General features: G+C 46.1%; 1 protein-coding gene across 1 annotated transcript in view; it reads left to right on the top strand.

The window, feature by feature from the left end:
- Positions 1-10336, top strand: part of ETNK2 (ethanolamine kinase 2) — a 29126-nt gene extending 18790 nt beyond the window's left edge. Inside the window, exons 6-8 of the mRNA XM_074308900.1 lie at positions 4932-5101; positions 5889-5962; positions 9008-10336. Coding sequence (XP_074165001.1) covers positions 4932-5101; positions 5889-5962; positions 9008-9080 — 317 coding nt within the window. The 3' untranslated portion in view covers positions 9081-10336. The remainder of the gene's footprint in view (positions 1-4931; positions 5102-5888; positions 5963-9007) is intronic.
- Positions 10337-15004: the final 4668 nt, after the last annotated feature.

The raw sequence follows: 15004 nt of genomic DNA, 5'->3' as shown, positions 1-15004 counted from the left end.
AGGATGTCTACCCCAAGTACATGAAAACTTATTTGAGTAGAGTGGGCAGCTAAGGAAAAGATTCATTCCAATGGTCCTGAAGGAGGGTGAAACAGGCATTGTGGATCACTTTAGAGTTGGTCAAATATCAAAAATGCCAAGGTCATCCATTGTATCCCAGGTCATGGCGGGTCATTTTGTCTTTTGTCCTGCCTTTTTTGACTCTTGAAGAAAGAGTAAGGCTGACAACTTTGTGTAGCTCTACCTCACTTAAATCCAATTCATGAGCAAGTCTAGACATTACCCATGCCATTGTATGCTATTGGTCCTTGAAAACAAAGGATGAACAGCAAGTAACAGATTTTCTGTCTTAGTGTTCTCAGCAGTACCATGAAATCTATAATCATTGCAGTACAGATTACACTTAGCTTAATGTATTTGGTCCTAATCTCTTTCTTAAACTTCAGGTCTACACCACCAATTGCCTTCTGGACAGAATCTTTATCTGGATGTCCCATAATTATCTCACATTTAGTATATCTAAAATGGATCTTGTTATCTTTTCGTCCTTTATCTCCCCTACTCCATACTTTCCGGTGGAAGTTGAAGGCACCACACATCAATCCCTCTGCTCCCCCAGGATGATAACTTTAGAATCATCCTTGAGGCTACTTTCTCACTCTCATCCCCCAATCTAGTCAGTTGCCAAGTTTTATCATGTCTTCTTTAATAATTGTCCCTTTTTTTTCACTCACAACTCTATGATTCTAATTAATACTCTCATCATATTTCATGAAGACAGTTATAAGAAAATCTTAACTGATCATTCTTCTTCCTCATTCTTCTTCTAATACATCCATGATAGAGCTTCCAAATTAATATTCTCAAGGCAAGATTTGATCTTAGGGCTTACCTGCTCAAAAATTTTCAGACGCTCCCCCTTACCTCTTAAATAAAAAGACATACTACCAAATCTCTTCACAAATGGCTCGTTACCTTTACAGACAATACAGATTAGCTCCTTTCTACATTCCAGCTGAATTGACCCTCTAGTTGTTCCTCAAAGTGAATATATCATATCCAGGTTTTTTTGCCTTTGCCCAGGGAGTCTTCCATGCCCAGAATATATTCCCTTCCTTTATATTATCCCTTAAAATCCTTTGTTTTCTTCAAGGTTTAACTCAGAGATTACTTCCTAATTATAGCTTTACTTGATTCTCTCAATTATTTGTGCTTCCCCCTCCCCAAATGATCTTGTATTTACTTATCTGTATCCATATCGTTGCCCTCCAATGGAAAATATGTTTCCCAAAGCCAGGGATTGGTACTTTTTCTACTATATATTTCTAGTACCCATTATGTGTTTTTTGAAAAATCTGTTGAATTCAATTGAAGGAAAAGAGTCTAGAGTCAAAACTGGAGAATTTAAGGAAAGTGATTTAAAATTATGGAAGAGGGTGAGGTTTTGTCTAGGTCAGAGAGATAGCAAAGGCAAGAAAAGGCAACATGTGTGGAAGAAACAAATAGTAAGTTTTTTTTAGTTTTTTGCCAAATTGGAGTTGTTGTTGCCAGGAGTAAAGGACAGTGAGATGAGAATATAAGGATGTAGCATGTAACAGTGCAAAGAATCAGAGGACTGGGGTTCAAATCCCATATCTTCTACTACCTGGGCAAGTCCCTTCACTTCCCTGTGCTGTTTCCTTATCTGGAAAATGAGAGGATTTGGATTTCTTTTCAACTCTAGAAAATGGTCCTATGATTCTATGACAGGGTCTTGAAATTATTCCAAAATTTAGGGCCCCTTTCCTATCTTGGGATACATGAAACCTAGAACCTTCATTCTGAACCCTTTCCAGATCTCTATGGCTCTCCTTGCCTGTGATAGAGAGGGAATAGTAGAAGAGAGGGAAGGAACACTTTTGTGGCTCTTGCCCCCGATGCTACCTTTCCAGTCTTGATCAAATATTCTCACAAAGAAGTTAGTGTCTGTCTCTTGGTCCAATTGACTGATACCTACTAGGGAGGCAGAATGGAGTGGTGGGAAAAGCTCTGGCTCTGAGGGAAAATGACCTGGGTTTTATGTTCCACCTCAGTGCTTAGTATTTGTGCCACTTTTGACAAATTACTCCTCATCTGCAAAGTACAGGGTCAAACTAGATGACCTCTGGGGTCCTTTTCAACTCTACATTTAGAAGACTAACAGAACCATGGCATGAGAGTATCTGATTTTCACAGCTTGTTGAGGAAGCAAGATGAGATGATATCTAAAGTACTTTATGGTTCTACCATTCTGAATTCTAGGATACTCCAGGGGAATGATATGAATAGAAAAAAAAAGAGAGAAGGCAAAGTGTATAAAAGCTTGCCCAACTGGATTTTTATAAGCTATTGGGACTGCCCACTAGCTCAGCTCTGTTTTCTTTCTGAATCCAGGTGCCGAGAGCAACACACACACACACACACACACACACACACACACACACACACACACGAAAAAAAAAAAGGAGTGTGTGTGTGTGTGTGTGTGTGTGTGTGTGTTGGTTGGTTCAGGAGATAGGGAAGAGACTAGTCAGCTATGTGCAACAATAATCACCTCAGAGAGAACTCACCAAAAAATGGAGCCAGTACAGGAACTATGGAACCTCCCCAGCTTTTCCCTAGGCTGATGGATGGATACCAGCTGATCAGGTAGAGGAAGGAACCTCTGAGAGACTTAATGTTCAGCCTGGCACCAGCCTGGCACCATGTCTTGCCAAGTACTCAGCTGCCATGTAGAAAGTCTTGCCTGGGGTCAGAGAGGGGAGGATAATTCCTAAAGTATTTGAATTCCTTTTCTCACTGGCTTTATGAGCAAAGTTCACTTGGAATTTTCCCAAAGGGGCAAGTGGTTTGAATTGTGTCCTAATCCCACTTTTGGCATGGAGGGTGAGGGGAATTGTGGTGGGAAAAGCAGAAATGCAGGAGAGAGGACTGAGCCCTGGGCAGAACATCCTAGCTTCTCAGTTACTGGAAGCTCTGGTTTGGGAAACAGAAGACCTGAGTCCACTGGTGTCATTTCTGTCATCAGTTAAATGATATGGCTTTGGGCAAGTCATTCTTTCACTTCCTTAGTTCCAGCATCCTCTAATATTCTGGAGATATCGGAGAAATTATGATTCTGGGCACGCATTTTCTAAAATTGGGTTCTTCAAGCTGAAAAGAACCTTAAAGATCATCTCCAAACCCTTCTCCTTCCTTACCTTCTCCCACTCACCCCCACCCCAGCTTTTCAGGCTCTTTTTATATGTTGCCCTCATCTATTAAATTGAGAACAGGGGGTTCTCTTTTATCTTTCTTTGTGTCCCCAGCATTTAATCTAGTGCCTGGCACACAGTAGGTGCTTAATAAATGTTTTTTGGACTGACTATTGGTCCCAGTACCTTGGGTGTATCAGACAATAGGTCTAAAAGAGAGGGACCTCCAATCCCTCTGATCCAATAATGCTGGATCTCCTGCATCTTAGGAATCTAGATGTAGAACTCAAATGTTAAAGGTCTCAATTTACAGGTGAGGGTCCAAATCCCAGAGAGTAGTGCACCTAAGATTTTACAGGGAAGGAGTTGGGGGAAGCTAGGATTTGAATCTGTGTCTGATAATGCAGAGTACCATTCTCCCAAGTTAGATGCTCTTCCCACTACTCTGAACTGTCTCTCTATGGAGCCAGAAAATCTTTGACTCTATTTTCCATAGTTCTCAGGATCCAGTATCTACAATAAGAACTATTGGAGGAAGTAGTCAGGGGAAGGAAGGAAAGGGAAATAGACATGGTTAGTTATCACAACAGATGCTAATCCAAAATCCAAAGCTGCTTTCAACCTCAACATCTTCATTTCGTCCTGCTGCTTTGGACAAGCTGCTCTGCTTCCCATACACTCTACTACACAAACTCCCAGTAATGATTGTAAATGTGGTAACATAGTGCTTTTATGGTCACAAAATACTCTTAGGAATATTGCTGCCATATGTAGTCCTCACAATCTTGTGAGGGAAATCATGTGAAGTATAATTGTCCCATTTTGCAGATGAGGAAGGTGAAACTTAGAAACTAAAAAATGATTTGCCCCTAAACCACCCAGCTAGAAAGGTAAAATCAAGACAGCACTTGATTTCAGCTCTTATAATTCTAAGTGGTCAATAATTGAAGAGCCAGTGAGTCAGTATACCCTCCCCCCGCAAAACACATGCCTTTTTAGATGATTACATGAGCTGCCCAAAGGCTGCAAATTTTGTCACTTTAGTGGCCAAGGTTCTGATTAGGAGCATTTCCCAACTTAACTAAGATAGTTCTCTTTTGAGATTTTCTCAAATCTTTTCTAACTTTATATAAAATCTACCCTAACTTTCAGTCCATTGGCATTGCCTTAAGAACCCAGAGCCACCCCCAAGTGATGAATAAGGAGGATGTGGTATCATGTCATGGACCAAAGCTTATACAGATCAAAAGATTTGGACTCAAACCTCTGAGGTCTCCTTTCACTCTAGAGCTGTGTCCTATTATTCTCATTGACTGATCAAGGGATGGGTTAAGTGCAGGGGTGTAGGACTGAGGACTTTGGAAAAATGCTAATATTTTAGATATAGGTTGGTCAAGTCTTGAGTCTTTTATTACTCTTAATCTTTGAGGGAAAGGGAAGTACAGAGTAGAGATGGGAATGGGTGAGGATGGAGACTTAAAAACCTGAGTTGGAGATGACATTGTTTTTGTGGGCTAGAGGAGGAAAGGGGTTGATGCAAAGGACCAGATCATGATGAAAAGTCTCAAGACCATCTCTCCCAAGGTCTAAAGAGTTATGGGCAAAGCTCTTAATTGAGGTTATGTTTCCAAAGGCACTGGGACAGGATCCTGCTAAGAACAATCTGAGAACGTGGGCCGACTAAGCATCCTCCATTAAGCCAAGCCCTCTGTCTCATAGGTGTGAATGAGGTGGACTATAGTCTCTACCCCAGCCGGGAGACTCAACTTCGATGGCTGAATTACTATCTGCAGGCCCACAAGCAGCTCTGCAAGGAAGGCTGGGGTGGAACAGCTGTGACGCCCAGAGAAGTGGAGAAGCTCTATGTACAAGTTAACAAGTTTGCTCTGGTGAGAGTCTGCAGCCTGGAGAGAAAGTAGGAAGTTCTGTTCCCCCACATGGGGGGACATGGAGGGAAGGGTGAGAAGAAACATGACTAAACAAATTGGGTAGACCCGGAACTCCATAAACTTTGTCTAAGCTCTTCACCAAATGGAAAATCAGTGGCTGCCTCAGGCTGCAAAGTCAGCCTCTGCTTTTGAATGGCACTGCCCCATCTCATCTCCAAGAAATCGGTTTGTCTGGTTTCTTGGGAAAGGGAATTCCTCAACAATGTTCCTTAACTACTGTTTTTAGAAAGGCCATTGACATCATGTGATCCACAGAGGACAAAGTTATTAGGATCCATGGACAGAAGTTGCTAGGAATCAAGACAGGAGGGTGTGAGCCATTCCAGTTGCAAGGGGGGCAGGAGTCTGACAGCTGTAGCCGGTGCTCTCAGGAGGCATCTGCTCTATATGTACCCTGTGATCTGAGGAAGATAGTCATCCCCAAGGGATCACAGGATTTAGAACTGGAAAGGGCCTCTGAAATTTTACCCCCTCATTTTGTAAATGAGAACTCAGATCGTGCAAAGTAAAATGACTCATCAAATAAATAGCAAAGTTAGTGTATGAACCCAGGTCTTGGGGCGCTACCTGTTGTCAGGAGGATTTACTGGGCTGATGTTGGAAAGACCTCAGAGCCCAAACTCTTTGCTTCTAGGAGTCAGCTTTTGGTATTTATCTTCAGTTCTAAAGGGTGAGTGTTGGGGAGGGAAGGAGGGAACCACTCTGACCCTCTCTGCTTCTTTCCCAGGCCTCTCATTTCTTTTGGGCATTCTGGGCTCTCATCCAGAACCAGTTCTCTACCATTGATTTTGACTTCCTCAGGTGAGTGGGCAGAGGACAAAAAGAGGTGGGCAGTAACAAAGATGAGAATGGAGGGTGTGGAGGGAGAAGTTCCCTGACCCAGGAGGGGGTGAACCCAGGGACTCGGTACTGATTTTCCCCATCCAAATCTTTGGCCTCTGCTTCCCCATTTGTAAAATAAGGTTGCCCCGTAGAGCTCGGGAAGACCTTAGGAGAGTGAGCCAGTTAAGTCGGAACAATACTGCTCTCTTTGAAAATCCCCTGCTCCCCCTCCTTTCCAGTCCCAGGATTCTTCCTAAGAACCCTCTGAGCCCTAGCAGGGAGTTCCCTGGCTAGCTCCCAAACTAGTGAACACAATCCTATCACGGCAGCACTTTAGAGAGCTTAACTGATTATTAAAGATCCCGGGGAAATTGAGGCTCTGAGAAAGTGACTTATCCAAGATCACAGTCAGAAAATAGAGCCAGGGGCAGCCAGGTGGTGCAGTGGATAGAGCACCAGCCCTGAAGTCAGGAGGACCCGAGTTCAAATCTGGCCTCAGACACTTAACACTTCTTAGCTGTGTAACCCTGGGCAAGTCACTGAACCCCAACCTCAGAAAACAAAACAAAACAAAACAAAAAACCCAGAAAATAGAGCCAAGATTCAAAGCCTAGGAGGTTGACTTCAGATCCAGTACATTTCCTTGTTGTTTCTTACAGAAGCCATTCATGGTCCTCTAATTCATTCCCAGAGTTTAGCCCAGCCTTCCTAAAATCCCTGTGCTTTCCCCATCGTATGATAGCGCTTCCTTGCAAGGAGAATGAGCTCTTGATTTGGATTAGAAGGGAGGGTAACAGAATCCAGAACTGCCATTTACCAGCAAGCTAAGTCCCCTCACCTACTCCTAGATTTAAAGCTAAAAAGAGAGAATAGAGGATGTTTATCCAATCCCTCACTTTATAGATGAGAAAGCCAACCTAAGGTCACCTATATGGTAAGCAGAGTGCAAGAAAAAAATTGAACCCGAGTTCTCTTTCTTCTGTCTCATGCTGTCTCAGTTCCCCAATTTGGAAAATAAAGAATTTGCCAGATGATCTCTAAAGGTCCTTTCCAGATCTGTCACTCCCAGATCTATCTCAGAATCTACTTAAGCACATTCCAGTGCTCTTATCAGCCTTCATCTTCTCCCCCGTGATGAAGAGTGCTTCCAATTAAGGTTCAAAGGCTAGTTTCCAGCCTCTGAACCCCGTCCATCCTGGCTGCTGATGTATGTATGGGGGGGAGGAAGAGGAAAAAGGAGAAATGCTGCCGGAACCCAGAGCGTGGCTCGGCAGGATAGGCAACAGTACTCTAGGGAGGTTGTGGGGAGAGCTGGAACTCTTTTTTTTTTTAATAGAATTTTTCTACATGTGTGTGTACATATATCTATACATATACATATAGTATGTATATTTTATGTGTACGTACATATAAAATATACATTATACACATATATAAGTATATACGATGTAGGTATATATGTATATATATATGTATATACATACCTACATATACATATACCATATATACATATACCTACATATATATAGTGTATGTGTATTTTATATGTAAACATAAACATTTATATATAAAATATATAGGTATATACACATCTAGGTATATCTACATATACCTATCTACAAACACATATAATGTGTGTATATTTAATATGCAAATATAAACATTTAATATATAAAATATATAGGTATATACACATCTAGGTATATCTACATATACCTATCTATAAACATTCACATATAATGTATGTATATTTAATATGCAAATATAAACATTTAATGTATAAAATGTACACTATATAGATACCCATATGCATACATATATTCGCATGTATTTTATATATTACATATATAATTTATATATACAGATGTATATGTACACACATGTGTATGAGTTCTCTGAATTTACCAGCTAGGCACAGTGGGTGGTGTGCCAGAGCTGGAGTCAGGAAGACTCGCCCTCCCGAGTTCGTTTGCCTCAGACAATTACCAGCTGTGTGACCCTGGGCAGGTCACTCCATCCCCTCTGCCTCAGTTTCCTCATCTGTAAAATGAGCTGGAGAAGCACTCTCTTATCTTTGCCAAAAAAGTCCAAGTGAGGTCCTGAAGAATCAGACACAAAAGAAAAACGGCACAGAGCATCGCAGCTCTACGTGTCCCGCTCTCCCATTACTTAATAATGGGTTCTGGACATCCTATAGATTAGATGTATGTTCTCAGAAATAAGTCAACCTGAGTGTGCATCCTTTGGACAGAGCACACAAGGGGGCGCCATTTTCAAATATTGATCCCAGTCCCATCACTTGCATAAGTGGAAGGAATGGTCTCTCTCATTTTTGTAGATAAGGATCTCAGGACCACTGACTTGCTAGGATCTCACCAAGAAGCTGTATGAGAGACAGAATTAGAACTCAGGTCCTCTGACCCCCCCTAACTCTAGGGTTTTCAGGGCCTTCCCTGGAGGGCACTAACAAGGGAAGGATTGGGAGACTGGTTTTTACTGCCCTTGGAGAAACCTCCTTGAACCTGGGGATCCTGTATTCCAGGGTTTATACAATTCTTTCTTCACAGACCCCAGGGAGTGCTTGCCTTATTGTTACCATTTTACAGATAAGGACACCGAGGACCACGTGAAATGTTTGCTCAAGTATTTGTGTCCCCAAGGACTGATTTATGTCATCAGGACCTAGGAAAGTGCCTGACACACAGTAGGCATTTAATAGATGCTAGGTGCCTGGCACACAGTAGGCATTTAATAGATGCGTTACATAAATAGCAGATGTCAGCACTGGGAATGTGCACCCTCCTCACTGATCCCGAGTCCAGAGCTCTCTCAGACTGTACCGAGGTGCCCGACACTCTCCTAGGCTTTCCCCACCTTGCCGTGCTAAGCCATAGATTGGAGTTGTGGAGTGTAAAACTGTGAACTCCGACCTCTGACACGGGGGAATGCTCACGAGGGCCCGAGATTGTGGGGGCCCCGTGACTTCCTCCCTGATACTGCCCCCTACTCCCTGTCTCCTGGCAGATATGCGGTGATCAGATTCAACCAATACTTCAAGGTGAAGCCTCAGGTGTCGGCCTTGGAGATGCCAAAGTGACCGGCCTCCCGCCCTGTCTACCCAGCCAGACCTGCTCTCCTCAGGGCTCCTGCTTGGCTCTGGGGCCTGTGCCTAAAGGGCCAGAGCGAGAGAGGGATGCAGGTGGGGTCTCTCCGGTGGGGCAGTGGAGAAGCCCATGCCCTGTGCCACCGGCCCCAGATTAAAGCCGCCGTAGACCTCGCCCCCCCCACCCCCTGTCTGGCTTCAGCCTCTGAGGCTGAGGGGACCAGCTCAGGGTACCCTTCTCCTTCCCCTTCCCAGACTGGTGGGGGGAGGGGAGTGCCTGTAGAATACCAGGGACGACCAACCTTCTAGAACAGGGACCAAGATAACCAATGGGAACCCCAGGATTCCTCCAAAAACCACCCTACTCTCATCCCTCTTTGCCATCAGGGGTGCCTTATTTAAGTATCGGATCCTGCTCAGCTTGGGTAGAGTGTAGAAAGGGCTCCTTTCCACTTCCAATGCCTGTAGATTCTCTAACTAACCCCCCCCCCAACTTCCCTACTTTTCCTAAGCAGAAAGTGATGAATTCCCTTCTCCACAGCTAGCCACATCCCAGCACCCCACACACGTGGGTGTACTTATCTCGGATGAGGGGATCCTAGGTGGGAAGTGCCCCCATCAGCAGCCTTATCTGATTTCCCTGGCACTGCTTCCACTCTTACTTTCTCCAGCCCATTTCTGGTTCCTAATCTTACCCCTCCTCCAACCCAGTTCCACTATTCCCCACTCGGGTCCAGGGGCTGCGTCCTCTACCCCTTGGCCAGCTCCTGTTGCCTGTCGAAGGCCCAGTGACTGGGTATCTCTCCCCCAAACTGTCATCGTGATTGCCTGGGGGACTCATGGGGTGCTGTTAGCCAAAGCCTAGGCCAGTGAGTCTCACCGACCTAGATCCCACCCACAGCCCCCACCCACCCACCCAAGATGCCTACTTAACCTTGTGTTTCTCTTGCATACACTGGACCTGAATTAGAGGACCCTCTCAGAAGGTCAGTCCTGGGCAGCAGGGAAGAGGGGACATACACCAAGAAGCAGAGGCCCCGGGAGAACCAGGGAATGGGCCCCTGGTTAGGACCTGACCTGAACGTAGGTAGGGGATGTCCTGACCTCCTGAATTCCTTCACCAACCACCACTCTCCCTTAGACAACAATTAAATCTTTCCCCAGTCTCCTTTCTGACCCCAGGGCTCCTGGGGTAGGGTGGGGGGACCCTTCTCAGCTCTGGCACATAAAACAAACTTTGAGATTCAAAATTATTGTGGTTTTGTTCTCCATTAAAATGGCCGCTTCTGGTTTCTGGTGCTGTTCACTCTTGGTCTGAGGGGTCATTCTGTTGGCATTATTAGATGGGTCAGAGAAGGACCATCATGGCTCTTGAATTGTTGGGCTGCCAACTCAACTCCCCTTTGGATGCTGGGGGGACACCTGAAAGTGTAGGGAATGGTGGGTGCTAGCAAGTCGTGACTTACTCTTATCACCAGAATATTCTTTCACTGAGCCGGGCCAGCTGAAGCAGTTTCAGGCCAAGGCCACATCGGAGCAGTCTCCATGACCGGCAGGGTAGGTTACCCCACTCTACAGTGCCGAGCTATAGAAGGGAGTGCTTGGGTTGGCAGAGCTGGCTGGCTGTGGCTACAATTTTAATGGGGACGCGGGAAGCCAGACTTGATTCTGAGACCCAGGTGCACGATTACGAATCTCAGAGCTAGAAGGACTTGGAGATCAGTCCGTCCAGGGGTTCCTGAGGGGCACGAGAGCACGCAGGCATTTTCTGCAGACGTTCAGGAATTGCATATAGCGTGCCCATCCCTCATGGCCAAAACTAGTAATGGGCGCTGAACAACAAAAAGAGTTCGGAATCATCAGTCTAAGTGATATATGAGGAATAATCTCCTCTAAGGTATTCCTGGCAAGTGGTCACTCAACGTTTTCCTTGAGCACTTCTTATAATGGGAAACCCGCTGCTATCTGAGGCAGCCATTTGTAGTCTTGGCTACCGGAGTGTATTCCAAACTTGAGAGTTTGGAAACTTTTTCCTTACATGGAATAAAACTGCCTCCCACAACTTGCACTGATTAAAGTGGGAGTTCTGTCTTCCGAGGTCAAGCACCATTGTTCCCTCCTTGACAGGACAGCCCCTCAAGTGAAGACGATCATTTCCCCAGTTTTTTTGGGTCACAGTCTTTGCCTTTTTTTTTTTTAATGATGCTCACAGGGCAGGATCTTGAAGCCCTTAACTACCTTGAGCTTTTCAGTCTTTTCTGAAATGCTATTGGCCCTTCCACCAGGAAGGGAAGGAACTTCCCCTGCAGAAGCAGAAATTGAGGTGGAACATCTGGTGGCCCAGCCTGGCAGAGCGGCGACGCAGTCAGAGATGGGTAACCGGGGAACGTGGTGGGGGGTTCCGTCTCCTTTCTTGGAAGTGGTTCGGTTCTCCTAGATACTCTGCCTGGTGACGGGGAGACGGACAGATGACCTCTGGATGGCCCTGCTGGCCCTGGAGTCTGGCCATCCCTTTTTCTAGATATTCAGCTCCTCCTCCCAGAGGCCAGGAGGATAAAAGAGCAATAACTTGCAAGCTAAAGCAGGGGGAGGGAGAAGAGTTCTCTCCAGTGGCTCCTTCCTGCTGGGTTCTCACCCTGCCCGCCCAGCCAAGACTAGCTGCTTCCAGGCCACCAGGAAGGTGCCCGCTCTCGCCCCTCCCCCAGGCAGCAGCAGCCACCTGTCTGGTGGACTCTGATTGTTTGGCTTCTTCGAGTAAAAATACCAAGAGCACCATGGTAACTGCTGGTGACGTCACCCAGCAGCTGGGGCCTTCTTAAAGGTCACAGCGATTGGGGAGCAGCAGGACTCCAGGTCCCAAAGGCGGCCTTTCCTGGATGAGCCCCAGCACCGAGGTCAAACACAAGCTTGGAGGGTCCGCGGGGGACTGGGATGCGCGCCGAGGGGGTGCCAGAAACTCTTCCGATGCCTTCCTTAGCCTATCTGTGCCTCCCCAGAAGTGGGCAGTCAGGGGCTGCCTGGGGCCCGTTAGTGGCCGGACCCCTTTTCTCCAGGGTCTAGGGCCACGTTCCTACCAGGGGCCACCTGGTCCAGCCTCCTCCTACCTGCCTCCCTCCGGCAGCTTCTCTCCCCAATCCCAAGGGGCCGACATACATTTCCAAGTTAAGACAAGGATGTGGGGTGGCAGCTTTCGCTGGATCACCCTTCAACAGCCACATATGGATACCACCCCTCTCCTTTGAGAGAAGGGGAAATATCTCAGAATCAACCCAGGAATCAGGCAGGGCCCGAGATGGGCCGGACAATATCCACCCAAGTCTTAGGGTCCTCACACTTTAATTTTTTCTCTCCCCCATCTCCTCCTATCCCCCTCCCCCCTCCTACATCCAGGAATGTGCAAAAACACTTTGAAAGTATCACAACTACCTCAGGAGAGTTAGATGCTTTATCCCCATTTTTCAGGTGAAGAAACAGAGGAGTCAGCAATTAGTTGACTTCTTTGGACCACTTAGATTTTCCTGAGCTCTACCCAGTGCACCACCTAGCTGGATTTTAGCTGCCCAGGTCCAGGCTGTAGTTATCGTGGAAATATAGAAAGAAATGAGTTAGCCATTGCTCCTCTCTCTGGCTGGGATCCATGACTGAATTCCAGGAGACTTCCATCTCCCACCTCCCCCCATTCCGGGAGCCAATAGGGGTGAGGGAATGGGGGGTGGACATGGTAAAGGGCTCAACCCAGTAGTAATTGAACTGAAGCACTTAGGGTCATTGTTTCCATGAGGGCAATCCTGGGACTGAGCTAAAAGTTCCTTGCATTTTAATAGGATTCTGTCCAAATAGCATGGCCCCATTTGTACATTTTTACCTAAGGCCATGGGGGGAGGGGGTCAAGATGAATCATTTCCCAGCAGGCCTCGGGTAGCTCCCTCCTTAACAAGGAGAGGCCACAAAAGGACTCAGTTCAGGTAAGTCTTGACTAATGAGACTGCAGTTCCCAGCCCCTTTAGGGAACAGCTTCTCCTTATCTGGGAATCCATTCCCACATCTTTAAAGCAGAATGAGGGTGCACAGAGAGAAATAATGGTGCCCAAGTAGCTTTGGAAAGGTGAGGCACATAAATCACCCCAAGGGCTCCAGGCCCCTCAAAAGGAACAAGCAAAACACAGGTCCGTGTGAAGGTTGAAGCAGGACCCTGAGGGAACGAGAAGCGGCTCTGGGGGAGAGATCTGAGAGCCAACAGGGAGATGCCAGCGGCAGTTTCTCATCAGGGCACCAGAGGGCAGAAACCACAGCTGTCTCTTCTCTATTTCCCTTGTTAAGGAGGCAGACTCCAGCAGCCAGGGCCGGGGCACCTCCAGCAGGGAGTCAGGAGCTAACTTACAAAACCAGGCTCGAAGGACTCGGGCCGTCCCCTCGCCTCCCCAGGCAGCCGCAGTGTGCGAAGGTGGTCAAGACTGTGGAGAGCGTCCAAACCAACCCCTGTCATTTTGCAGAAACTGCCTCGGAGGCTGCTGCCCACCATCTCCCAGTGGGTGGTGGGGCTGAGACAGGCCAGGTTTCTCACTTTCCCCAACCGCACCCCACCAACTTCTTAACGGAGGGGCCGACTTCTCAGGGATGTAATTTTAGAACCTAGAGAGGAATTTATAGTCATCCAGTCCAGTCTCGGCTCCCACCCAGAGGAGGCTCCTGCTCTTTATATTGGAACACTTTCAGGGATGGAGAGCTCACTACCTAAAGTGACTACCACTGTTGGGACAGCTGTTAGGAAACCGTTCCTTAAACCGGACCGAAACTGTCTCCCGGTAACTTCCACTTCTCTGGTCTCGTTCTCTGCACAATGCTTCCTCTGAGGAAGGAGAGCCAGGCGGTACAGCGGACCGCCAGCTCTGGGTCAGAAAACCCAAGTTCAAATCCAGTCTCAGACACTTCCTAGCTGTGTGACTCTGGGCAAGTCACTTACTCGTTTTCCTCAGTTTCCTCATCTGTAAAATGAGATGAAAGAAGAAAATGGCAAACCACTCCAGTGTTTTATGCTAAGAAAACACCCAATGGAGTCACAGAAAGTGGGACATGACTGAGATGGCTCGACAACAAACAGCTCATGCTCCCCCATGTCTTTTCTTTCCCAAGCTAAACATTTTTAGTTCTTCCAAATAGTTCTCATTATAATATGGTTGCTAGATGCTTCCAGCTAGCCCTGGATGTGCTGATTCATCAATGTCTCCCTTCAAATATGGCGCTCGCAACAGAATACAAAATTCCAGCTGTGAAGAGTACGGGCTGATTACTTCCCAGTTCTGGCTTCGTTCTTTCTTGAGGAAGCCAAGATCACATTCATTTTTCCTGGCTGCTGGATCGTGCGATTGGCTCCTATTCAGCTTGCTATCAATTCCCTAGGTCTTTTTTATAACGGGATACCAATTATATCTCACCCTATATATACACACACATATATAAAATAGAGGGTGATATATATCATATAGAGAGAACATATGTCATATATATTCTATATTATATATATATATATACATATATATATATATATGCACACACACACACACACACACACATGTATATATTTTGTTTAGCTGAGGCAATTGGGGTTAAGTGACTTGTCCAGGGTCACATAGATAGAAAATATCTGAGACCAGATTTGAACTCAGACTTTGGGGCTGGTGCTCTACCCACTGCACCACGCAGCTGCCCCTCTTCTATTTTTTAACCCGAGTGCCCTGAGCATGTAATAGAGGCCCTGGAGACATAGGTTCAAAGATACAGAACCAAAAACTCACTGATAGGTGAAGAAGCTAAAACTCAGAGACTGAGCAATTTGCTGAGCGTCACACAGCTAGGAAGTGTGAGGTAAGATTTGAAACCAGGTCTTGCTGATTCTTAATCCTGTCCATTCCTCCTTG

This window comes from Sminthopsis crassicaudata, chromosome 4 (genome assembly GCF_048593235.1).
Source record: "Sminthopsis crassicaudata isolate SCR6 chromosome 4, ASM4859323v1, whole genome shotgun sequence".
NCBI lineage: Eukaryota > Metazoa > Chordata > Mammalia > Dasyuromorphia > Dasyuridae > Sminthopsis > Sminthopsis crassicaudata.
Note: the sequence above shows the minus strand (reverse complement) of the source record. Positions and strands in the feature narration are given on the sequence as shown.